Below are 27,805 nucleotides of genomic sequence, written 5' to 3' on the forward strand. Positions count from 1 at the left end.
TTGACAGGGGTAACTTCATTGGCACGATACCGGCGGGCGTACCATATTCAATGGGTGACGATATTGGCGAAAAGTATAGCTGTCCTAAGCAGCTTGATTTAGAATTCCCCTCAAGAATGACGGGAAACAAACAAATGCTCATTTTCAACTTATTATTATGAATATTCTTGTAAGTTAATTTTATCAATGCTGACACCACGTTTCGTGGTCATCAACATGTTGTTCCCCCCCACCTCCCCAAAAGTCAAACCTCGCCTATGCGCTGTTTACTGTCCTCCCTACCTCCCGTTTGGTTGATCTTCACAGGCTCGGCAGTATGTTTATAATTTTCGCATTGTGTGCTTTCATTGTGACGTCAGAAGCGCTCCATGGATATGTATTACTTTCGGTTTTGAAAAAGGACAAGAAATGATGAAATTCTGGACATAAACAAATGTTCCATGCAGCATTTTAATGTTTATTTGAGAAGACAATAAAACTATAAAACTTAAATGACAATATCTCACGGTTTAGTTGGTTGATTGACTTCAGGTAAAAACCAGACTAAACCTCAACTTCCGCACTTTCAAACGAGACCAACCAGCGGCACATGGGTGACATAATTACAACATAAGGAGGCTTCGAAGATGACATGCGCTGAGGACGCGTGGGCACGTCCTGCGACTTTTGTGGGTTAATATCTCAACATCTATAAAAAGATAGCACAAACGTAGCAATGGCACCATTTCGGGTCCATTTTGCAATAACCGGGGGACTGTGTGACGTCATCACTCTAAATTAATATCTCAATATTTCAAAAATGATAGCAGCACTAGCGAAAATATTTACAGCACAAACCAGCACAAATGTTTGACACAACTTTTCGCAATTTTAATCGAAATGGGGGGCTGGTTGACCTCAGATTGACCTATAAAAGAAACTAATAAACCTAGCACAAATGACATAATTTTTCTATAAATTTGCGTCTGATGAGGTGCTAACTTCACGGAGGTATGTGTTAACTATAACGAACAAGCAAAATTAATACGTACACTTTTATACTTTTAATTGAGTCATTCTCAAACTACACTGGTGTTACATGAGAACAATTGGTGATTAGTTTTTGAAGCTTTTTACATCATGTCGAAGCGCATTAGGTCAATTGGACACTCGACAATTTTGCTGTTCACGGTGGGGAGAAAGAAAAGACAATTAAGACTTGCAAAAAGGCCGGTGTTCAAATTTGACATAATAAATTGTATCACTGAATGAACACCTTGAAGCAATTGTCTCCAATTTAGTGCAAAAGAAAGCTTAACGTGTCGTCTCAATGTTTTATGGAGGGGGACGATATGCCGAGAAGAGGTCCACAGATGCGGCGATTGCCTGAGGCTAAAGAGAGGTCATTTGAATGCTTTTCTCCATATTTGAATTAAGAAAACATTTAGCTGCATAAATTGCTCTTAAATAGGCCATTGCCTATAAGCATTTAATGAATAAATGACAAATTTAATCAGTGTGTCTCATGGGAATTTAGTACAACATCCAATATTAAAGCCTAATAATTAAAGCATTGCTACATTTTTTAAAGCTGAAAGTAAGGTAATTATTAGTAGCATGGCATTTTTTTATGTTGCAGGTAAAATGCTTATTTCATTCAAATGGTTTATTCTAATTCAAAATAAGATGGAACATTTCCTTAGTAATTATGCTCACACACACACCTTCACCCATGGTGTCCATGGGTAAATACATATAATTATGCTATGATAGCACTACTACTGAGAACAACAACCAAGTAAAAAGAACTGGACCTAAACTATATTTGATCAAATCGAATTTATGTATGCGAGAGCAAGAGACAGAGCGTGTGTGTATGACTCGTATTATTATTTACACATTATACACACACACACACACACACACACACCCTCTCTCAACACAGAAAATCGCGAGAGAGAAAAAACACCACAAAAACGTTATTTTGGACAGATGTTTACAATGGCAGAAGACTTTATAAAAGTAAGCTAATGGTAGAGAGGAAACTAGTTGACTGTCTCGGCATGCTAACTAGCCACGTTATCTGCCTCGTTAACAAGCTTACGTTAAAGTATTTGTTTTACCATCGCTAGACACACTGAACACGCTGAAGTGAACTCTTGTAGCTGGTGGGAAACATTCATGACAGCGTTTACTTACCTTTTTTTTTTTTTTTACCTCGTTTATTATGATTATGGCAAAGCAGCGGACAGGAAGGGGTTATGGGGGAACAGAAGAAAAGAAAAGAAACACAAGAAAAGAAACACAAACAACAAGCAATACATTGAAGGCCGACGCTAACTATGAATATGTTGGTGCTATCGTCAGCTAGATGTATTTCCGGTTGACACCATGTGGGGGGCCTGTTGACCATGGAAAGAAAGGGGGCGGAGTCTATAAGATAAGTGATTGGGAGGGGTGGAGTGTACACAAATCAGCTCTGTCATCTAGAAACCAGAAATCGTGTGAATCCCTTGTGAGTGTAAGCCCATCGGCAACCAACCCTACGCTGCCCCATCGCCAATCCCGGCACCGGGGCCCCCTACCCGAGCGCGCCCACATCACATCCAGCCGTGCGCGAGCTCCACCAATCACGCGACAGCTACGCAGACGAGCGGAGACGCCGCACGGGTGACACCCCAGGGACACGGCCCCCACCCAGCCAGCCCAGGGAGGGAGGACCGGGGGGGGGGGGGGGGGGGGGGGTGAGCCAGCCAGTGCAGCCCATCCCTCCTCCCGCAGCCCAGCAAAGGGGCCATCGTCACCACCACCACCAGGGTGGTTCCCCGGGCCACCCGCACCTCCATCAACCGGCCTTCAGGAATGGGAAGAGGGGACGCGCCACCGACCCCATGACCACCCCAGTCCGCCCACCCGGCCCACGAGCCACAGCCGCAGCCCCCCAACCGGCACGGCACGCTACGGGACCCCCAACGACCCACCAAGACCAGGGCAGGGCGTTTACTTACCATAAATTTTGTGTAAAGTGACGGATGATGGTCACATGAAAGTGAAATAATGTTGGAGGTCCTGCTGTCCTTCCTTCTCGAAGCCACGGCCGTCTGTTTCTTTTCCGTAGCTGAAGTACTCCCATACTAGCAACTTTGTCTTCAGCTCAGGTGTAGGGTCACCGAGAGACACAGGACAGAGCAACAACCGGAAGGGGAGGGGTGAGCACAGCCGCTCCAAGCCTTGGATTTTTCACTGAATTTTTAGGACATAAAAATAGCTAATTCCGTACTACGGTATAACGGAAAATGTTTGTGGTTTTGAAACCGTGACGTTTTCATGACCCCGTAAACCGTGAAACCGGCACATGCCTATTCGTCACTACCGAAATGAACGATTTTATTATTTATCGCGAGACGCAAGCCTCCTGCATCAATCCTACTAGGTGGGAGCGGGCAGACCGAAAGTCGCTCGTGCAAAAATACAGTGGATCCGGTCAACTTTCAAAATAATATGTAATTAATTTTATTCACTTCAGCGCGGCGCTTTAACTTGAGAAAATCCATTAATAAAGCTTTTTAAAACTGTTCTCAAGAAAAAAAAAAGATTCATTGGGGCATTAGATTTTGAAAACACTTGTTAAAATCTTTCTTCATTATTGCAATTGTTTTCCTCTTTAGCACAGGACTTCATTTGTCTTTCAGAAAGAAAGTAGACCAACACACGGGGTCTGAAATGCAAATGGATTGGTTGTTGTATTGTTATCTTTAATAACCGCTCTCTTGGACTCTCGCACGATCTTGCAATCCTCGCGTGAGCCGATCGAGCCGCTCCACAGACACTCTGCTCGTAAAATGCATCCTGTGGAAATTGGGAGCCAGCGTCAGCGTTACCGATGCGTCGCAGACGTGCCTGGTGTATTACCGGTGTCAGACAATGAGTTGCCACAGCACACTACCGCTAGTGTTTAACAAGCTAAACGATGATTGACAGATGTTTTGCGCCTTTGATTATGGAGCCTGCTCTCAGACAGACAAGCCTTTCATCGAATAGACAGCAACATCCTTTGTGCAGTTGAGTTATTCACTGTGTAAAGACACACAGTTTTTATTGTCAGCAGCACTGACTCCCCTATTAATGTCAAGCTCTAGCTGTAGCGATGATGTGCCATATTTTACCTTAGCTTTTTCAAAGAAAAGTGTTAAACATGTTACTGTCCCACCATGCCGACTTCATTATGTGAATTATTTTTCAACAAGAATGACGTAGAAAAATGCTTGTCTTTATCAAATGCTTCTTTGAGTCCGTTCAAATCCACTCACACTGCTGAGAACAGCCTCTCGCTCACACAATGAGTTGCCACAGCACACTATCGCTCGTGTTTAACTAGCTAAACGATGATTGACACATTCGACCCCTTCGATGGTAGATCTACTAAGCTTCTCTGGCAAGATCAAAAGCTTCAAACCTTTCAATTGTCGTTAACTTTAACAAGCAAACTCCAGTGCACTTCTGACCCAGAAAAGCACCAGGAGGGAGAGTCAGAGGCTGTACGAGCATGAAGCAGAAAAACATAAATATTTTTTTTTTATTAAAAACCCGTTCCTTTTCACTCGATTGCGATCCTCTGAAAAATGGCGCGATTGGCCCGTTTTCCAATCACGTAATCAGATCAGGACATCCCTTGTGTTTAATGATATATTTTTTGTTTTTGTTGTTTGTTCTTTTCCTCTTCTGTCTACTTTCTCTCTCTTCTCTCTGTCCCCTCCAAAGTCCTTCTGTTCACTTTCTCCTAATAAATAAAACATAATGAACAACCACAATGGGAGTACATCAAACGACAATACGGCATATTAAAACTGTTCGATCCACAACAATACTAAGATTCCTATTTTTCGTGTCTAAGCAGCTCAATAGGACAGGTAAAAAAAAATGGGGGGGGGGGGGGGGGGGTACCAACACAACAACAACACAATATAGATGATCCATAAAAAATACTCTTCACACTATTTTGACATTTAACCACTTCAGAGATAATCCCTTCTGAAGGGACTGCATCTTTTTATATTTAATATTATATTATATTTAGTTTTTCTACTGGAATGGTGATAACTGTGTAAAATTATATTTTCATTGTCCTGTACACACAGTATTACATATTTTTATGCTCAGTTGGACCTTTATTTGGATTCTTGATATCAAATTTAAAGAAGAAATGTACATTTTTTTGTTATAACCTTGCACCCTAAAAAATAGATCACAAAATATAAGTTTGAAATATACTTCATAAATAAGGAATATTTCGCCAGAAAAACACCAATTGTAACCTCCGGAATGTGCTTCTTTGTCAATTATATTCATTATTTATCCCAAATTTCTTTGCTTGAACTTGAGTCAGGGTCACTGTTGACAGTATAGTTATTCAGTAAATTTAAATAGGTGTATTAATATGTAATGTGATCATCTCAAAGTTCTCCAAACTCAACATACAGTTTATGTGGTGAGAAGCCACAGAGGACAAACTTACTTTCCCGGATATGTACTCTAGTATTATTTTCCTGATGAGTTTGTACTGTATATGTACACTCTTCATTTAAATATACATACAGGTAGTCCCCGGATTAATACACACTCGATTTACGTGATTTCGACTTTACAACGCCGGAGTCCCATCCGCCATTTCGTCTCTAGTCGTTTTTTGTTTTTTTTTAGTCTCATAAACAGTACCTTATTGTAGTACCTCACCGTATCTTATGTTTTTACTTTACTTTACTTTACTTTACTTTATTAATATGACGTATTCTGTCCCCACTAAACATTAGGTTGTTCAGCTTGACAGCAATTCTGGTTTTTGAAGCTTTTTACATCCTTCATTTTTGACAATTTGTAAAGCTGTAACACACATGTACATGTACACACATGTACATTTATGTTCAAACGACACACATTTTAACAATAAAACACTTGACATTCAAACAATTGGTGTTCAAACGTCCATCTAGTCTGATCAATACTTACATTTAGTAAATTACATTCGCCTAATTTGCCTAACAAAAGTCCGCTAGCTTAAATGCTATGAATGCTAACATATTTTAAATTCCCATAGCAAATCACTCACACATAACACTACAAACTGTAGCTGTAAACTTAATTACAAATGCATACACAAATATATATTAGCTGAAGCAACTTACATCCTTATGTGGGCCAAATCAGAGTGCAGCTGTCCTTTATCCTTGTCAGATAAGTCTGCTCCTCTGTCATACAAGGCGACAGTCCAGCCAATACAAAGCTGCCACCAGAGAGCAGTGTGTCCTCCATTATTAAACAAAACACACTGCTAATGAAATAAAGGGAGCACTAACTTAACACGTAGTAGAGCTGAATGAATGAAATATTTTTATTAAATACTTTATTGTCAACACATTCAACTTTGGGAAGGACATTACACAAAAATGATCCATGAAAATCAAATAAATCAACCAGTGGAGGTTCGAATTTGGAGTAATAGGCCTACTCAAAATTAAAGTGAGAAAAAACACACTACAGGCTGGTCCAACTTTGGTGTAATGTCCTTTAAAGCAGTGGTCTCCAACCCGGTCCTCAAAGGCACGCAGTGAGACATGTTTTTTGTTCCTGCCGATCCAGTGCAGATAGTTGAACCAATGAGGTTTCTGCTAAAAAAAAAAAAAAAAAAAAACAGCACCTGACTGCATTCAGCTGAGTTGCACTTGTAAAACACCAGCTTCGTGACAAGGTGTTGTCATTTGTCTGGTTGGAATTAAATCCTGCAACCACAGCGGACCTTTGAGAACCGGGTTGGAGACCACAAGTCAAAATGGGCTCAGTAGTGTGTGTGACCTCCACGTGTCTATATGACCTTCCGAAGATGCATGGGCATGGGGGGATGTTCTCCTGAGGGATCTCCTCCCAGATCTGGACCAGGGCATCACTGAGCTCCTGGACAGTCTGAGGAGCAACTTGGAAGCCTGTAGGAGATTCCAGGAGACAGGTAGTTACTCCGGGGGAGCTAGACAGAGCCATAGAATGACTGTAAACCCTTAGCAGGTTTGGTATCCGCTCATTTGTTCAAGGAGGAACAGGATAAGCACTCCCAGAGCCCTACAAAATGACCGCCAGCAGGGGATGTTTCTGACCAAACAATCAGAAACGGGCTTCATGAGAATGATCAGAGGGCCTGACGTCCTGTAGTGAGCCTCGTGCTCATTGCCCAGCACCGTAGAGCTCGATTGTCATTTCCCATAGACCACCAGAATTTGCAACTACACGGGCTCTGCGCTCTTCACCGATGAAAGTAGGTTCAACTTGAGCATATGCGACAGATGTGAAAGGGTCCAGTGATCCCATGGAGAACATTATGCTGCCTGCAACATTATTCGGCATGAATGATGTGGTGGTGGGTCAGTGATGGTCAGGGGAGCCATATCCCTGGGAGGACACACAGACCGGTCAGATAATGGCACCCTGACTGCTGTTAGGTATTGGGATGAAATCCTTGGACCCATTGCCATGAGCTATGCTTGTGCAGTGGGACCTGGGTTCTTCCTGGTCCACGACAATGCACATCCTCATGTGGCTGGAGTATGCAAGCAAATCATGAAGGAAGAAGGAATTGATAACATTTGCCACGTTTACATGGAGCCAAATATTCCAATTACAATCGGTTTAGATGTTCAAACCGAATAAATGTGTTCCATATAAACACCTCATTCGGAATGAACAGGCCCAAACCGAATGGAATTTCATTCCGATTCACAGGGAAGGAATATTCCTTTTCCCAAACCGATTAGAAGTAAAATTATATCATGTAAACAGGGAAGCGGAATGGTGTCTGGTTGCGTTCTTTCTGCACATGCTCCATACTGACGTGGTGACGTCACTTGGTGACGTAAGTAACGTCACTTGCAACATGGCTTCCAAGCACAGCGCACCTAATTGGAGTCCGGCGGAAAGATTGTATTTAATTCAAACTTTAAAAGAATTGAATATAATTGCTCGCTTAGACGGGCGTAAAACGAGGAACAGTGAACTATTTAAAAAAGTTCACGAGAGGTTACACGAAGCCGGAATAGACCAGAGCGCTGACCAGATTAGAAACCGGTGGAAAACCGGGTAACTACAAGGCAAAAGAGCAAAACAGCAGAAGCGGATACGACCCCACAAACACAACAAGTGGGTTAAAGTTAAAACAGCAGCACTCTGACGATCGATCTCCATGTTTTGCAACGTGACGCTTTGTTTTGATTAATCTGCGCATGCCAGACGGCAGTTGTCAAACGTCCTTTCGGAATAAAGGCAGACACATGTAAACGCTGGATCGGAATAGATGAAGTGACATGTAAACAGCTGATCTGAAATTTCCATTCGGAATGATTTGAATCGGTATGAATAAAAGTCAGCATGTAAACGTGGCTATTGACTGGCCCCCACGTTGGCCTGATCTTATTCCAATAGAACACCTCTGGGACATTATGTTTAGGTCCATCTGGCGCTGCCAGGTTGCTCCTCAGACTGTCCAGGAGCTCAGTGATGCCCTGGTCCAGATCTGGGAGGAGATCACACTGGACACCCTCCATTGTCTCATTAGAAGCATGCCTAGGCATTGTAGGAAGGTCAAACAGGCACGCGGAGGCCTCACACACTACTTAGCCTCATTTTGACTTGTTTAAAGGACATTACATAAAAGTTGGATACGCCTGTCGTGTGTTTTTCCACTTTCATTTTGAGTATAACTCCAAATCCAGACCTCTGTAGGTTGATACATTTCATTTTCATGGATCATTTTTGTGTTATTTTGTTGCTAGTACATTCAACAATGAAAAAACAAAGTACTGAAAATAAAATATTTCATTCATTCAGATCTACAATGTGTTACCTTAGTGTTCCCTTTATTTTTTTGAGTAGTCTAAAATACTTTTGGACCTTTTGGATAGCTGTATTAATATTTAGAGGTACTTAATAGGTTAGTTACGACTTACGCGGAAATTCGGGTTATGTCACCAGCATTGAAACAGAAATTGTTTATAACCGGGGACTACCTGTATACTCTGTTTATACTAGTATACAGTATAATGTGTTTGTTTGTTTGGTGCATGCGTGGTAGTTTCACCTTGTCTTTCTATCTAGTGGTAGACAGTAAAATTACACCAAAAAAAAAAAAAACTGGAGGCAGAAAAATAGAATGTAAAAGACTATTAAAAAAATCTATTTTTACTGTGAGTCCACAAAGCCTACTTTTGCAGTTTGCAACTAAGTTCTCCTCTAACATAAACATCAGCATTTGCATTGTCGCCACGCATGGACAAGCCAGCTGCCATGTTGTGAACATTATACACTTTCAGCTTTATCAAGATAGTGTCAAGTTTGTAAGGAAATAAAGAGATGGTAAACAAACTCCTTCAGATAATGGGATGCTAATGTTATGATATTATCAGCGCCCAAGTTGGTACTTTCTATTCAACGCTGTCTTCAAGAAGCGGCAAAATGTGCATTTTTGTTATCTCTTTGTTTCCATTGTGAGGTCTTTTATCGGAACGGCCTTCTGTGCAGCCTGTCTCTTTTTTTTTATTGTTGCAAAGTTTCATCTATTGTGTCAAATTGAAGGTGTCAAAACCCAATTTAAACAGGATTACAATGCACAGCCCCAATATCCTGACCGAATCAGAATAATGGTGTTCAATTTTTTTCTATTTTTAACAGTCTCATTAACCCGCCAGTCATATTTAGGCAACGTGTACTCCATCTTTTAAGGTGATACCAACAATGGTGGTTTAATTTTACATTGCAGGTGTGTTTGCAACATCGACTGTTCCCACATTAGCTTCAACCCAGTGTGCGCCTCGGACGGCCGTTCCTATGACAACCCCTGCCAGGTGAAGGAAGCATCCTGTCAGAAGCAGGAACGTATCGAGGTCAAGCACCTGGGACACTGCCAAGGTCAGACCCGATTTTGTATTCACGCTGTAAAATGTCACAAATGCACCCGTGCAATCTTCTCACTAGGCCTGACGGCGTTACGGTCGAAGGTCGGGGCTCTCAAAATTGAATCCCTGTCAGCCTTTTTTTATGTTGACAAAGAGTCCATTTTGATCATGACTTGGGAGTTAAGATTCCTTGAACTTCTCAAGTGGATCACTGCCTCACAAAGGAATTTGCCAATCAATAAAAAGCATCATCTGTTGGAAAGCATCTGAATTTGCCCCTCAGAATACATATTTTTTCCTTGATGCCAATCATAAAAGACACAGAGAACACAAGAATAGCATACCCCAGAGCCTCCTCCGGGTTCTGCTGCCGGCTTGGAAAAATCTCTGAGAATCACACGAATCGCTGTATGGTAAAGATTTCCTCAAACAATCAACCAAAACCAGCATGACAAACTGCAATTCTATTCACTCATATTGCGTATTATCTCGAGGGTCTCGGTTGAGCCGATGCTTGTCCCCGAAGACTTTTGTCGAGAGCAGAGGGGTACACCCTTGGTTGGCATCAGCCAATGACATGGCACATAGTGTCTTCAATTAACCTAAAACAGATGTTTTTAGAATGATAAAGCAAGCCGGGATTCAATCCCAGGAGCACTCAAATGTGAGGCAGACATGCTGACGTGTGCCTGTTTCATGTGTGGTGTTCAATTGGCAAAACCCCATCAGCAGTGTCTCTTAGCTAAGACACCTTCATCTGCATTAACAACACATTTGCTTTAATCACATGACAATAACGTCTGCATAGATAATCCTCCAGCCTCGGCAGACACAAACTGCAGTACAGTGACATTACAGGCTGTTAATTACCATTTAGTGTAATGTCTTCTATTTGGCTTCAGTGTTTATGTTCCAGGCAAAGAATAACAATCAACGTTGTTAAAACTAGGGATGTCTCCATACGATCACGAGACCGAAAATCGGGCTGATCGCACCATTTTTCATAGGATCGGAATCGAGAGTAAAGGATCGTGTTTTTAATATGGAAAAATATACTAGTATTTGTGTAGCGCTTCTCTAGTGTGGCTAACTATGCTAAGAGGTGGCTAACCTGAGTTCTTACTCTTTAAAAAAAACCTCACTTCAACTATCTTACTATTATCGATTATATACACTGCTGGCAAAACGTATTGGCACCCCTGCAATTCTGTTAGATAATGCTCAATTTCTCACAGAAAATGGTTGCAATTATAAATGCTTTGGTAGCAATATTTTCATTTATTTTACTTGCAATGAAAAAACACAAGAGAATGGGGGAAAAAATCATCATTTTACACAAAACTCCAAAAATGGTCCAGACAAAAGAATTGGCATTCTCAGCCTACTACTTGGTAGCACAACCTTCAGACAAAATAACTGTGAACAACCGCTTCCGGTATCCATCAATGAGTTGTTTTTTTTTCAATGCTCTGCTGGAATTTTAGACCATTCTTCTTTGACCAACTGCTACAGGTTTCTGAGGTTTGAAGGGTGCCATTTTCAGATCTCTCCACAGGTGTTTTAAGGGATTCAGGTCTGGACTTATTGCTACCCACTTTAGAAGTCTCCAGTGCTTTCTCTCAAACCATTTTCTAGTGCTTTTTGAAGTGTGTTTTGGGTCATTGTCCTGCTGGAAGACTTATGACCTCTGAGGAAGACTCAGCTTTCTCACACTGGGCCCTACATTATGCTGCAAAATTTGTTGGTAGTCTTGAAACTTCATCATGCCATGCACACGGCCAAGTAGTACAGTGCCAGAGGTAGCAAAGCAACTCCAAAAGATCAGGGAACCTCCGCCATATTTGACTGTGGGGACCATGTTCATCTCGTTTTCTTTTCCTGTAAACTCTTATGTTGATGCCTTCTCCCAAAAAGCTCTACTTTTGTCTCATCTGACCAGAGAACATTCTTCCAAAACATTTTTGGCTTTCTCAGGTAAGTTTTGGCAAACTCCAGCCTGGCTTTTTTACGTCTCTGGGTCAGAAGTGGGGTCTTCCTGGGTATTCTACCATAGCGTCCCTTTTCATTCAGACACCGGTGGACAGTACGGGCTGACACTGTTGTACCCTCGGACTGCAGGACAGCTTGAACTTGTTTGAATGTTAGTTGAGGTTCTTTCTCCACCATCCGCACAATCTTTCGTTGAAATCTCTCGTCAATTTTTCTTTTCCATCCGCATCTAGGGAGGGTAGGTACAGTGCCATGGGCATTAAACTTATTGATGACACTAGGCACGGTAGACACAGGAACATTCAGGTCTATGGAGATGGACTTGTAGCCTTGAGATTGCCCATGCTTCCTCACAATTTTGCTTCTCAAGTCCTCGGACAGTTGTTTGGTCTTTTTTCTTGTGGTAAACGCAAAGACACAGGACAGAGGTTGAGTCAACTTTAATCCATTTTAACTGGCTGCACGTGTGATTTAGTGATTGCCACCACCTGTTATGCGCCACAGGTAGGTAACAGGTGCTGTTAATTAGACTAATTAGAGATGCATCACATGATTTTTCAAAGGGTGCCAATACTTTTGTCCGGCCCATTTTTGGAGTTTTGTGTAAAATCATGATTTTTTTTTTTTCTCATTCTCATTGCAAGCAAAATAAATGAAGATATTACTACCAAAGCATTTATAATTGCAATCATTTTCTGGGAGAAATTGAGCATTATCTGACAGCTGACAACTGACATCTTTTGGCCAGCACTGTACATGTAAGTAAAGTGCATAGCGGCTTACAGCTACATTACTCTACGTAAAACTACTATTTAATCTTGTAGCAATAGTACAACTTTAATCTTGTAGTACTTTTTTTCCCCTTTTTCTTTATTTGGCCCTAATACTCAGTCATAATATTAGAAAACCAAGTTTAGAAAAAAATTGTTCTTCTCCAGTTGAAGGAAGTGACGTCGCTAGATGGAAGTTTACCGTCATTTTCGGAATATAAGCCGCTACTTTTTTCCTTCATTTTGTATTCTGCAGTTTATAGGCCAGTGTTATTTGGTTTTATTTATAGGTAACACCTTATTTGACAGCGACGTCATAAGACTGTTATAAGACCGTCATAATTATGACATAACACTATCATGGGCATTACTCAATGCTTATGACAGATGTCATTAAGTGTCATCCGGCAAACTATGTCACTAACTCCATTTATGTCCAGCTTGGATCCTTTGGATCCATTCAAAAGTGAGATAATTTGTCGGATAACACTAAATGACATCTGTTATAAGAATTCATTAATGCTCATGACGTGTCATGTCATAATTATGATTGTCTAATGACAGTCTTATGGCGCCACTGTCAAATAAATTGCTCCCAAATAGCATTACTAGCAGTCAATGAAACAACTAGAACAGTAATTGAAGAAATAATTAGCACAGAACATAAATTTTTATTGTTATTTACATCTGTACCGCTGCAATGCATGCCAAAAGGCATGTTGGACAACAACAGTTTTGACAGCAGATGGCAGCAGAGGTTGACTGTCTCTCTCAAGGGAGCAGTGATGGCTAAAAGCAATGAAGATTTACAGCCAGTTGGTTCAAAGTTTCATGGTGGTTTATTTGGTCTTAAAGTGTTAAAGGTTAGTATCTTTTGGTGTAAATATCCCATAATACAGTGAGAACAACTGCGGCTTATAGTCCAGTGCGGGTTATCTATGAACAAATGCCATTTTCGTGCCAAATTTGGTGGCTGGCGGCTTATAGTCAGGTGTGAAAATTACTGTACTCTGATTCGATGGGATTTGGGAAACTGCTGCCACCTTCAGGTCTGGCATTGTTATGAGTGTACTTAAAAAGGAATTATTGCAGTTGGCTGTGGAAGATTTTTTTCCCCCCTACATACGGGGTGAAGACATAGTTTTTCCGGACACATGAGGACAGGGTCCTCGGTTTGGAAAAAAAAAAACTGCTAGGTGTAGACATGATCTCAGACTGGCGGAACCAACAAACAGGCAAAACGAGTGTCAGTTGCTGAAACGATTCAGTCAAGGTGCTCAAATCACGACGTTGCGTGAGAACGCGTTGCCTCGGCGGGGCTTTTAGGGACGATTGATTGGAGACGAAAGCTTTAAGAAGTAATTGGGGACAAAGCAATCAACCCTAACTTGCTTTGGGAGCAGAAAAGACGGCTTAATGAATTGCCAAATATAACACGCTTTGGGTCAGAATAAGTGGATTGATCGTGGCCCACTTGCGTGCAATTTGTTTCAATCAGAGGAAGCAACAAGAGAAACAAATTATATAGTCTCACCCTGTACAGAAGAGGGGAGACACAATGTGAATGGAGTCCAACTTGTAATTGTAGTTGCAAGCAGCAATCTCGGGGCAGCACATTTTTCATGACAAATTCTCAAAACAACCGACTTTGTGCTCCACCCAAATTTAATATTATACTGGTTTTTAAACTCAGGTCCCTGCTCTCTGGGGGCAGAGGCAAAGCTAAAATGTACTCCATATAAACGACAAAAATTGGCCTTTTGAAATGATACCGCAGTATTAAAACCCCACTTGCAAATCCCAACCTGCACTTGACGCTGTCAGTAAACCCTATTTCGGGAATTGGAAAACTTAAGTGTCACATTTTATTTGATTTATATATATACAGTGTCTTGCAAAAGTATTCGGCCCCCTTGAATTTTGCAACCTTTCGCCACATTTCAGGCTTCAAACATAAAGATATGAAATTTAATTTTTTTGTCAAGAATCAACAACAAGTGGGACACAATCGTGAAGTGGAACAACATTTATTGGATAATTTAAACTTTTTTAACAAATAAAAAACTGAAAAGTGGGGCGTGCAATATTATTCGGCCCCTTTACTTTCAGTGCAGCAAACTCACTCCAGAAGTTCAGTGTGGATCTCTGAATGATCCAATGTTGTCCTAAATGACCGATGATGATAAATAGAATCCACTTGTGTGTAATCAAGTCTCCGTATAAATGCACCTGCTCTGTGATAGTCTCAGGGTTCTGTTTAAAGTGCAGAGAGCATTATGAAAACCAAGGAACACACCAGGCAGGTCCGAGATACTGTTGTGGAGAAGTTAAAAGCCGGATTTGGATGCAAAAAGATTTCCCAAGCTTTTAACACCTCAAGGAGCACTGTGCAAGCCATCATATTGAAATGGAAGGAGCATCAGACCACTGCAAATCTACCAAGACCCGGCCGTCCTTCCAAACTTTCTTCTCAAACAAGGAGAAAACTGATCAGAGATGCAGCCAAGAGGCCCATGATCACTCTGGATGAACTGCAGAGATCTACAGCTGAGGTGGGAAAGTCTGTCCATAGGACAACAATCAGTCGTACACTGCACAAATCTGGCCTTTATGGAAGAGTGGCAAGAAGAAAGCCATTTCTCAAAGATATCCATAAAAAGTCTCGTTTAAAGTTTGCCACAAGCCACCTGGGAGACACACCAAACATGTGGAAGAAGGTGCTCTGGTCAGATGAAACCAAAATTGAACTTTTTGGCCACAATGCAAAACGATATGTTTGGCGAAAAAACAACACAGCTCATTATCCTGAACACACCATCCCCACTGTCAAACATGGTGGTGGCAGCATCATGATTTGGGACTGCTTTTCTTCAGCAAAATTGACGGGAAGATGGATGCAGCCAAATACAGGAACATTCTGGAAGAAAACCTGTTGGTATCTGCACAAGACCTGAAACTGGGACGGAGATTTATCTTCCAACAGGACAATGATCCAAAACATAAAGCCAAATCTACAATGGAATGGTTCAAAAATAAACGTATCCTGGTGTTAGAATGGCCAAGTCAAAGTCCAGACCTGAATCCAATCGAGAATCTGTGGAAAGAGCTGAAGACTGCTGTTCACAAACACTCTCCATCCAACCTCACTGAGCTCGAGCTGTTTTGCAAGGAAGAATGGGCAAGAATGTCAGTCTCTCGATGTGCAAAACTGATAGAAACATACCCCAAGCAACTTGCAGCTGTAATTGGAGCAAAAGGTGGCGCTACAAAGTATTAACGCAAGGGGGCCTAATAATATGGCACGCCCCACTTTTCAGTTTTTTATTTGTTAAAAAAGTTTAAATTATCCAATAAATTTTGTTCCACTTCACGATATTGTCCCACTTGTTGTTGATTCTTGACAAAAAATTAAAATTTTATATCTTTATGTTTGAAGCCTGAAATGTGGCGAAAGGTTGCAAGGTTCAAGGGGGCCGAATACTTTTGCAAGGCACTGTACTATTAAATATTTTTCTGTTGAAATGTTTGATATATAATTTGCCAACTTTTTCTTTTTGTGTGGCCTTTTAAATTGTTTATCAAAATTTTTATCTATTTACTGTGTATTAACAAATATTTTTGAAGCACGCACGGGTGGGGTGGGCCCCAGGGATTGCTTACTTTGAGCCCAAAGAGACCTTAGCAACGCTGGGGTCCACATCCTGCAGCTTAGGGTTATAAAGTTACAGTGGTATGAAAAAGTCTCTAAACCTTTTGGTATTTCTCACATTTCTGCATAAAATCACCATCAAATGCTATCTGATCGTTGTCAAAATTACACAGATGAAAAAAACAGTGTCTGCTTTGACTATAACCTCCCAAACATTTGTAGGTTTTCATATTTTAATAATGAGTATAGCACGCAAACAATGCAACAAAACATCCTGGTACACTTCTGAAGTCATTCTTCCATTAATGATTGCAAGTTGTCCAGAACCTGAGATAGCAAAACAGCCCCAAATCGTGATGCTGCCTCCACCATGCTTCACGGTGGGGATGAGGTGTTGATGTTGTTGAGCTGTTCAATTTTTCCTACACACAAGAAATTGTGTGTTACTCCCAAACAATTCAACGTTGGTTTCATCAGTCCACAAAATATTTTGCTAAAACTTCTGTGGCGTGTCCAAGTGCCTTTTTGCTAATAATAAACGAGCAACAATGTTTTTTTAGACAGCAGTGGCTTCCTCCATGGAGTCCTCCCATAAACACCATTTTTGGCCATAGTTTTATAGTTGATGTGTGCACAGAGATATTGGACTGTGCCAATGATTTCTGTAAGTCTTTAGCAGACACTGTAGGGTTCTTTTTTTACCTCTCTGAGTATTCTGCACTGAACTCTTGGCATCATTTTTTGTGGACGGCCACTCCTTGGGAGAGACGCAACAGTGACAAACTCTCTCCATTTGTAGACAACTTCTCTGACTGTCGATTGATGAAAATCCAGACTTTTAGAGATGGTTTTGTATCCTTTCCCAGCTTAATGCAAATCAACAATCCTTGATCGTAGGTCTTCAGGCAGCTCTTTTGACCAAGCCATGATGCACATCAGAGAATGCTTCTAATCAAGACAATTCTTACCAGGTGTGTGTTTTAGAGTGGGCAGGGCAACTTTAAAGCACTTATGAGTGATTGGGCACACAGCTGACTTAAATTGTTTTCTAAAAATTGGTTTCAGTTGCTCTTTATGTCTCCTTAAGCAGATGGTTCACTTACTTATTTTTCCCCCTTATGTACAATTCCAAAAGGTTCAGATAATTTTTCATACCACTGTAACTTTATAAACCCCACCCAGATTTAAAAAGTGCATCCATTCATCCAATCCATTTTCTCCTGCTTATCCGAGATCCGGTTGGGGGGGTACAGCTTCAGTAAAGAAGCCCAGACTTCCCTTACCCCAGCCACTTCATCCAGCTCTTTTTCGGGGATCCCAAGGTGCTTCCAGGCCAGCCAGGAGACAAGGTCTCCCCAGCTTGTCCGGGGTTGGCACCACTTCCTCCTCACAGTGGGAGGTGCCAGGAACACCTCACCAGGGAGCCGCTTTGGTGGCATCCCAATCAGATGCCCGAGCCACATCGTCTGGCTCCTCTCGATGCGAAGATGTAGCAGGTCTACTACGAGACCCTCAGGGAGCTTCTCACCTTATCTCTAAGGGAGAGCCCGAACACCCTACGGAGAAAACTAATTTTGGCTGCTTGTATCTGGGCTCTCACAACATCCAGGGTCGAGTTCAGCAGCGCCCCATCCACACTACATACAGTGTAGGTGGTAGAGGTGTGCAAAATTTCTGATTCTTAGATTACTCGTTATTCGGCCGTGGAAGATTCGAGAACAATTCAGAAACACCCAAATTCCGATCATTGAAATATGTGAAGTAAAGCGGAAATAAAACCCAGTCAGCACGGTCTTCGTGACGCAATGAGGAATGGACCGAGAGGAAACATCATGCTTGTCATTACCCGGGTCATGACTCACTACCCGGGTAATGACAATGCTCAACTTACGGCTCTGGCTCAACTCATGTCGCTAGATAAAAAAAACAATAATACATACCTGTCAACCCGAGGCCGTTGGCAATCTTACAAATAGTGACGTATGCCCTTACAAATATACTATACTAATCTTACAACTTTGTATATGGCGTGCAATATGAAACAAAAATAAAACTCAATTTTTAAAATAATATGAATTTATTGGTAATATTGTAACATATAGCCTGGTGCAATCAAAGAACAAACAATATCTTCAGCTACATCATGATTACTAAAATTTAACACTGACTTTTGTTATAATTGTATGTCGCACTTTTGGCAATTTCTATCATGTCTTGATGGCTGCACTGGCAATTTCTATCATGTCTTGATGGCTGCACTTTATGGCACTTCAGTGCGCAATTCAGTTTGACTTGAAGGTAGTTCGTGTGTCCAATTATAAATTAAAATTAAAAGGTCAATTGATAAAATTAACTTACCGATGCAATCTTTGAGTCAGGAAACATTTCCTTTGCTAATTCTGAGAAGTGAGCAGCAACAGATGCAGGCAAATTGTGTTCGGCAACAAATTGGCAGAATAAAATCTCCGCTTTCGTCACTTTTCATTCTGCAGACTGTATCTTTACGACCAGTGTTGTTAATCTTACTTTAAAAATGTAATTAATTACAGTTACAAATTACTTCTCCCAAAAAGTAATTCAGTTAGTATCTCAGTCACCTGAATGTAAGAGTAATTAGTGACTTGGCAAAGTAACTTGTGTGACCTTTCATGTTTTTTTTTTTGTTTTGTTTTTTTTTTAAAGTAGCCTTTGCTATGTTTGGGTGTCATTTAATGTGAATCAACTGTTAAAGTTGATAAAATTGCTCCCGTTTTTGCATTACTTCCCTTCCGTCTACTTTCGACTTTTGAACGTTTTAAAACCGTTTCATCATTTAAAGATACATTCAAGTCAAGATTTTGTCGATTTAGGAGTATTTTGGATAAAAGGTTAGCTAGGAAGGTTCACTATAACAGAGCCTTTCTGAGAAATCTACTGCTTTAAAATGGCGGCTGTTTACTAACGCCGCCGAGTGTGTCATTTCGCATGTACCTAGTTCTATATGCATGGGATATCTAGTGTAGCATCAAGTGGACCTAGATTGTAGGCTGTCGGCTACAGTTAGGAAATATTGGAGCCACCTAGCCTAGCATCGCGTTTGCAACAGTGTCGCAAAATTATTTTCTCTCCATGTCTCTGACCTTTCTCGCGTCATTCAACCAACGTAGTAACGCATAGTAATACACATTGTCTCGTTGCCGAAACGGTGACAAAATCCGAACTGAGAAAAAAAAACGTAATGCACGAAAAATGTAGATTTTGAACGTACGCCGTACACATTTAAAAATCAGTGCTCACTTGTACAAATTACGCCGAAACCGTACAAATTGACCGGTATGGACTTGCCGGCGTTAGTAAACAGCTGCCAGCTTAAAGCAGTAGACTTCTCTGAAAGGCTGTTGAAGTGAACCTTCCGAGTGAACCTAATTAAGTTTTGATCAAAAATACTCCTAAATCGGCAAACTCTTGTGCTGGAATCTATCTTTAAAACAGTTTTAAAACTTTCACATGTCAAAAGTAGACAGAAGGGAAATTATGGAATAACGGGAGCAATTTTAACAACTTTAACGGTTGATTCCCAACATTAAATTCATTGAAAGTAGTTTAAAGCTGCTGATACAGAATGGGGACTTAAGTATTTTATTTACTGTTTTGAAACTGACAACTTGATACTGAAATAGTCGTTTATTTAAGCCTGCCAGGCTTTTTGTACATTTTTTGTAACTAATGTATGAAACATTAAAAGCAGCTAATAGCTAGGGAGGGGGGTATCAATAATCGATTTATAATCGGATCCTAGCCTCTTAATCATAATCATAATCGAATTGTTGGGTACTCAAAGATTCCCACCTCTAGTTGGTGGTGCACTGCTTTCCTCTCCTGAGATGGCAGATGGCGGACCAAAATTTCTTTGAAGCCATCCTCCATGGCCTCGCCGAACTCCTCCCATGCCCCGGTTTTTGCCATTGTGACCACCAGAGCGGCATGTCGCTTGGCCAGCCTGTACCAATCAACTGCTTGTGGAGTCCCGCAGGCCAAAAAGGTGCGGTAAGACTCCTTCTTGAGCTTGACGGCATCCCTCACCGCTGGTATCCACCAGCGGGTTCTGGGATCACTGCCCAGACAGGCACCAACCCCCTTGCGGCTGAAGCTCTGATAGGCCGCTTCGGAAATAGAAGCACAGAACATTGTGTACTTGGATGCCGCCTCTCCCTGGACATGGTGAAAAAGTGCAAACCAACCATAATATCTGTAGTATAACCAAAATATCCCCCTTAAAATATTTTTTTTCCCCTCAGAATTGGACAGTCCCGATTTTCCAGTATTCTCAACAAAATGAACATCATTTTATTTGCGTAATAAATTATATTTTAATGTATTGTGTTTTTTCGAGTTGTTTCCTGTTTCTGTTTGCATTCGAGTTGGAACAGAGTGCAAACAAGGACATCTTAAAGCGTCCTTAGAATGCAAAAAAAAATGTTTATTCAGTATGTACACATAAATTGGCTGAAAAGTTTGCCAAGCGGGGTGGAGGCATCTGCTAAATGTAACTACTTAAAGTACATTGCAATCTAACGTTGATACGTTTCATATTAAGTTCTAGGAAAGTAAATCAAAATATTTGAGAATGAATTGACTTGGTAGTCCTATTTTGTTGACATAAGACACATTTTTTCCTGGATCAAAGGTGGGTACCACGATTAGAATGAAATTGGATTTTTGAAATTCACTTCTTCAAATGCAACTTTCCTAGTTAAAATGTGACCTTTGCGATTTTCATCATAGAAAATGCGACTTAACTTTCGCAAGATTGTGACTTTCATCCTGACAAAATACATTGGGATAGAATAGGGACTTATTTAATCTCCAAATGATTTGTCACTTCCTTTGTGGCCATTCCTCACAACCTCTGAAGTTGGCCCCCCATCAGACACAAATTTGTAGAAAAATTATGTCATTCATTTGTGCTAGCTTTGTGCTCGTTTGTGCTGACAAAAAAAAAAAAAACATTTTTGCTGCTATCATTTTTGAGATATTAACAATTCTTTTATAGGCCAATCTGAGGTCAACCAGTCTCCGATTTTGAGTAAAAATGGCCAAAAATGTGTCAGTCATTTGTGCTGGTTTGTGTTGTAAAAATTTTCGTTGGTGCTGCTATCGTTTTTGAGATATTAATTTAGAGTGTTGACATTACTCGAAACCCTCCATTTACTGCACAATGGACCCGAAGGGGTGCCATTTGTTTGTGCTACATTTAAGCTAGTTGTTGGGGCATCCCTCTGTTATTGAGAGTTGGTACGCAATGTCAGCCACTGGAGTTAGGAGATGGAAGGGCTGCGAGTGACGCAATCACTCGAAATTAATATCTCAATATCTATAAAACGATAGCAACACAAAATGGCAAAAAAAAAAAAAAAGCCAGCATTTCAGGTCCATTTTGCCTATAAATGGGGGGCTGTGTGAGGACATCACTCAAAATTAATATATCAAAATCTCAAAAACAATAGAATAGGGTGACCATATATTTCCACAAAAAGAGACACTCGACCTGGCCTTGAGATGCCTAAATTTTATTCGAAGTTCACTCAAAGATGTCTATATCACGTTAATATATTTAAAGTGTGCCTCCTCCATCTGGATAGAAAAAATCATTAAAAAAAAAAAAAAAATTATATATATATATATATATATATACATACAGTGGGGAGATCAAGTATTTTATACACTGCTAATGGGTTTTCCCATTGTGAGTGTATCAAATACTTGTTCTCCCCACTGTATATATATATATATATATATATATATATATACATATATATATATTAGGGCTGTCAAACGATTAAAATTTTTAATCGAGTTATTTACAGCTTAAAAATTAATTAATCGTAATTAATCACAATTAATCGCAATTCAAACCATCTCTAAAATATGCCATATTTTTCTGTAAATTATTGTTCGAATGGAAAGATAAGACACAAGATGGATATATACAGTACATTCAACATACGGTACATAAGTAGTGTATTTCTTTATTATAACAATAAATCAACATGATGGCATTACCGTTATTAACATTCTGTTAAAGCGATCCATAGATAGAAAGACTTGTAGTTCTTAAAAGGTAAATATTAGTACAAGTTATAGAAATTTTATATTAAAACCCCTCTTCATGTTTTTGTTTTAATAAAATTTGTAAAAAATTTTCAATCAAAAAATAAACTAGTAGCCCGCCATTGTTGATGTCAATAATTACTTACACAATGCCTATGGGTGCTGAACCCTATAAAATCAGTCGCACCCAAGCGCCAGCAGAGGGCAGCAAAACTCCGAAAAACACAACAACTACACCTTTCAATGTGCTGTCATTTTAATGTTTGAGCGGGGCATTTGTGCGTTAATTGCGTCAAATATTTTAACGTGATTAATTTAAAAAATTAATTACCGCCCATTAACGCGATAATTTTGACAGCCCTAATATATATATATATATATATATATACATAAAATTTTAATCGTTTTGACAGCCCTAAAATATATACTGGACTGTCTCAGGAAATTAGAATACACAATATTCTAATTTTTTGAGACAGTCCTGTGTATATATACAGGACTGTCTCAGGAAATTAGAATACACAATATTCTAATTTCCTGAGACAGTCAGGAAATTAAAATATTGTGTATTCTAATTTCCTGAGACAGTCCTGTATATATACACAGGACTGTCTCAAAAAATTAGAATATTGTGTATTCTAATTTTCTGAGACAGTCCAGTATATATATACATATATATATATATATATATATATATATATATATATATATATATATATACATATACATATATATATATATATATATATATATATATATATATATATATATATATATATATATATATATATATATATATATATATTAGGGCTGTCAAAACGATTAAAATTTTTAATCGAGTTAATTACAGCTTAAAAATTAATTAATCGTAATTAATCGCAATTAATCGCAATAAATCGCAATTCAAACCATCTCTAAAATATGCCATATTTTTCTGTAAATTATTGTTGGAATGGTAAGATAAGACACACGACGGATATATACATACAACATACTGTACATAAGTACTGTATTTGTTTATTGTAACAATAAATCCACAAATGGCATTAACATTCTTTCTGTTAAAGTGATCCACGGATAGAAAGACTTGTAGTTCTTAAACGATAAATGTTATAGTTACAAGTTATAGTAATTTTATATTAAAACCCCTCTTCATGTTTTCGTTTTAATAAAATTTGTAAAATTTTCAATCAAAAGTAGAGTTAATATAATAATAAGAAGAATAAAAATAACAATAATAAAAATAGAGTGACCAAAGTCTAAGTTTTACGTGTATTTTGCATAGCTATTTTGATATGGAATGCCAGTTCATTTTGCGTCGTTGTTAAACTATGTCAGAATAGGGCCTCATTACTATAGACTGAAGTGCTTTTCTTTTTGTGAACATTATTTTTTTTTTTTGGAGAGATAGGAATATTATTTTTGTTGTGCTTTCACTAAACGATACTTACAGTGAGGAAAACAAGTAATTGATACACTGCCAATGGGTTTTCCCATTGGCAGTGTATCAAATACTTGTTCTCCCCACTGTATGTTTGTTGTGAAGGAGTTGCCAATAAACGGCACGGTCCAAAGAACGCCTGTGTCCACTCGCCTTTACTGTATAACATATATCTGTACATATCTTACCCAAAATACAACAAGAGACACATAATTGCCACTAAAAGAAAGAAAACTTACCGAAATATGTGTGGAGCACAAATAGCAATTTGCATTGCATTGTGAATACAGCATAAACGTCTCACAACTACTAATTCTCCCACGTTGAGAAGAAATAACATGAGTATGGAACGGCGCTGCCCCCAAGCGGCCGTTGGCATTTTCTTCACTCTTAATGTCCATAAACGGCCTCATTGTAATCTGTTTGAGGCAATATGGGAGATGGTCATTCACCCAAGCGCCAGCAGAGGGCGGCAAAACTCCATAACAACAAGGGAGCGTTTCACTGTACTGTCATTTAAATCTGTCTGAGCGGGACATCTGCGTTAATTGCGTCAAATATTTTAACGTGATTAATTTAAAAAATTAATTAACGCCCGTTAACGCGTTAATTTTGACACCCCTAATATATATATATATATATATATATATATATATATATATAGTATATACACTACTGTTCAAAATTTGTTGTGTATCATATGGGATTTTGGGGTCTAAGCGACCCCGAACTTTTGAACTGTAGTGTACATAATGAAAAATCTCGTATGATACACTATGGTTCAAAAGTTTGGGGTCGCTTAAACCCCAAACCTTTGAATGGTAGTGTATTATATACTATATGGAAATAAAACTATATGGAAATAATTTTTTACTTAATTAACAACTCAAAGGAATTAAATAATGATAAAAATTAATATAATGCAGACTCATTGAAATGGAGTCCAGTCAATACCCACACACATAATAGGCTATGTGCCACATAAACATTTTTATAAACTACAACAGAATAAACCTTCTCTGAACTACTCCTTATTGTAGCCTGTAACTGCCTGATCTCTTGCCAAACCGTCAACCCAGCAGATGGCGGTAATGCCCCATGATACAAGGGGTAAACTGCCAACAAAAAACAAGAAGAACTACTCCTTCTCCCCCTACTAGTAAGAGCTACGTCAACGCAGGCGGCCAGAGTGATTCTCTTCAAATTGGTCCCGTGAAAAATCATAAAAAACGGACATTTTCATGAATTTATAAAACCCGGCTTGACGCTGCGGAGAGGATGTGACAAGTGGACTTGTCCGGGAAAACGAGGACGTTTGGTCACCCTACAATAGAAGAACAAACCAACATTTTTACAGCAGAAACGTAGCACAAACCACCATTTGTAGCTATTTTTAATCAAAACTGGGGGCTGGTTTACCTCAGATTGACCTGTAAAAGAATTGATAATAGCTCAAAAACGATAGAAGCACAAATAAAAAGTTTTTTTGCGCAAACCTAGCACAAATGAATGACATGATTTTTCAACTTCACAGAGTTTTCCCCAAAATGCCGTAAAAGGTGCATGCAGACGACAAACTCCAATGATGCCCACTTTTGCTCATTGATATTCATGACGTTAGCAATTGTTGCTTGGCGGGTCAACCTCCCGTTCATCCCTAATAGTAAAGGCATGTAAATAGTGTACGAACGAGATGTTAATATTCAGTTAAAGCGATAGCATGAGTGTCGAGGTCAGGAAAAGACTGGAAAAAGAACTGACGTGAGTCGACGGGAGTTAGCTTTTTATTGACACCTTTTTCTTGTGCGCATTGCCTTACGCCACTGACAATGACATTCTCCTGTTTCAACAATCTATCCTTTACCACCATATGCCCTGTCTTTCTTATATATTATATTCTTTGGTTGTCCTACGTCAGTTGTCTTACGTCTCTGACCATTCTTGGGGGCAATTTACATTGCTATTTTTGTGTACCGATCGCAAATGCTACTCGTTTACAGCGAATGAACACTCTTAATGTTTTCATAACTAACAAATCTTAATTCTATAATTTATTTACACTACCCCCTTACTAAAGTTGTCTTTTTTTTTACAACAGAAAAGGTAGTAGTGGCAGTCAGATACCATTTTATTTTTTTTCAGGTCATTCATTGTCAGACAGAAGTAGCACGGCAAAACGCCATGTAATCATATCAAGTACAAATATCAAAATGGCTTACCTCTTCGTCCTCTGCAGGAACATGGCCCCCAACAAAATGTTTACTGCATATGAAATGTGAATGGCTTCACCCTGTTGGCGTTAAACTGGTCTTTTGGACGTCCGAGCAAGATGATCCGTTTTTCACATTTTTTCCTCCGAGTTTTTGGTTTCGTGAAATGTATGAAGAAAACTTCCTTTTTATGTCGTGATGTCTAGACTAGTTTCTACAAGTTCCATAACAGCAATGTTTGATTGGCGTGTTCGTTTTTTAAAGATTACCGGAGAAAATAAGTGGAAATAACATGGTTGTATGCGAGGGCTTGTCTATAATGACCCACTTCCACGTTACGATGGCGACGTCACGGTCTAAAAATATAGCATTCGTGCGGTATGTTATGGGGGGCGGGGGGGCGCATCTGCAATTTTTTCCATGCAATCCTAAATCTTCATTACACTAGCAAACTGCAGAAAATACATTTTGGCAGAGTGACACTGGAATCATTTGCCTTTGAAGGAAGAACCATACAAAAATCACTGCGATAAACTAATGACGAGTGTAATGTGGCTGCTGTTATAGCAAAGTGCAATTTTCCGAGCAGCGCCAATAAAGGGAGCAAAAATAACAATTCTTTCTTATCTTTCGCAGGCTCAGACTTCTCGTTTGTGCCCTTTGTACACTAAGCTATAGTATAAAATATATCAAGTGCATTGATAGTATTCAATGTCTGCATTTATATGCATTAAGTGACAGCTGCACTCACCTACTGCGCACTTTCATTGAGGTGAAATCACATTGAATTCTCTGCTTTGCCACTCAAATGCGTACGTCCTAATGGGCAGTTTAAAGGTTTTGGCCTGAGATCAATGTCCATTTTTTCCAGATGGGAACAAAGGCAGAGATGGACATTTCTCACCCACTGACATAACTGGTATGTGTGTTACATATATTAAACATGTTCCACATGAATTGTGATTTTATGTTTTACAATTGCATTATGGCTGGCTGGATAAATGCTTGGATTTTTGGGACCAAGTTATGTGCTTCATGGCTTGCTGTCATTTTTTCCGGTCAGGAAACGGACAGGCAGATGGCCTGTACACCCCCTGTCCAGATCTCTACAAGAATTATTGCGTACATGGAGAGTGTCAGTTCCCCAGCATACCTGCCCAGCCCTCATGCAGGTACTGCATGCACACACGCGCACACTGCCGTCGGCTTAGCATTTACACATTGTGGCTACATCCAAAAAAGATTTGTCCTTCATAGAACTATTGTGTTGTCCTTGTGTAAGTAGCTTGGCTCCCATTTGTTCAGCACTCAATTTTAGGGAAGCATACAGTAATTGTAAGATAAGGGATTTTATTAATCCCAGAGAGAAATATAGAAAGTGTTATGTTCATGCAAAAATACAATACAAAGAATTCAGTTTCTATGTAATTACACAAGAGTTTGGGTTTTGGGCATTATATGCAGGCATGTGTTAATACAACAGAACTCTGTCAGTTCAGTTTATTCCAACATCATTCAAAGTATACAATACATGTCATGTACAACCCTATACAGTATGTTTATGCAATTAGATGCGCAAAAAGGACACTCCAAGGAAGCTGTTTTCTATCAGCCTAACATGCATGTTTATGGGATGTCGGGGGAAACTGGAGTAGCCGGAGAAAACGCATGCAGGAACAGGTAGAACATGCAAACCCCTAACCCAACCACACAGAAAGTTCCCGAGCACGGGATTGAACCCGTGA

General features: G+C 39.7%; 1 protein-coding gene across 1 annotated transcript in view; it reads left to right on the forward strand.

Annotated features, from left to right (window-relative positions):
• tmeff2a (transmembrane protein with EGF-like and two follistatin-like domains 2a) overlaps positions 1-27,805 on the forward strand; it is a 315,395-nt gene that overhangs the window by 254,609 nt on the left and 32,981 nt on the right. Inside the window, exons 6-8 of the mRNA XM_057852648.1 lie at positions 9,776-9,924; positions 26,932-26,979; positions 27,124-27,232. Coding sequence (XP_057708631.1) covers positions 9,776-9,924; positions 26,932-26,979; positions 27,124-27,232 — 306 coding nt within the window. The remainder of the gene's footprint in view (positions 1-9,775; positions 9,925-26,931; positions 26,980-27,123; positions 27,233-27,805) is intronic.

Source organism: Corythoichthys intestinalis, chromosome 12, assembly GCF_030265065.1.
Source record: "Corythoichthys intestinalis isolate RoL2023-P3 chromosome 12, ASM3026506v1, whole genome shotgun sequence".
Classification (NCBI taxonomy): Eukaryota; Metazoa; Chordata; class Actinopteri; order Syngnathiformes; family Syngnathidae; genus Corythoichthys; species Corythoichthys intestinalis.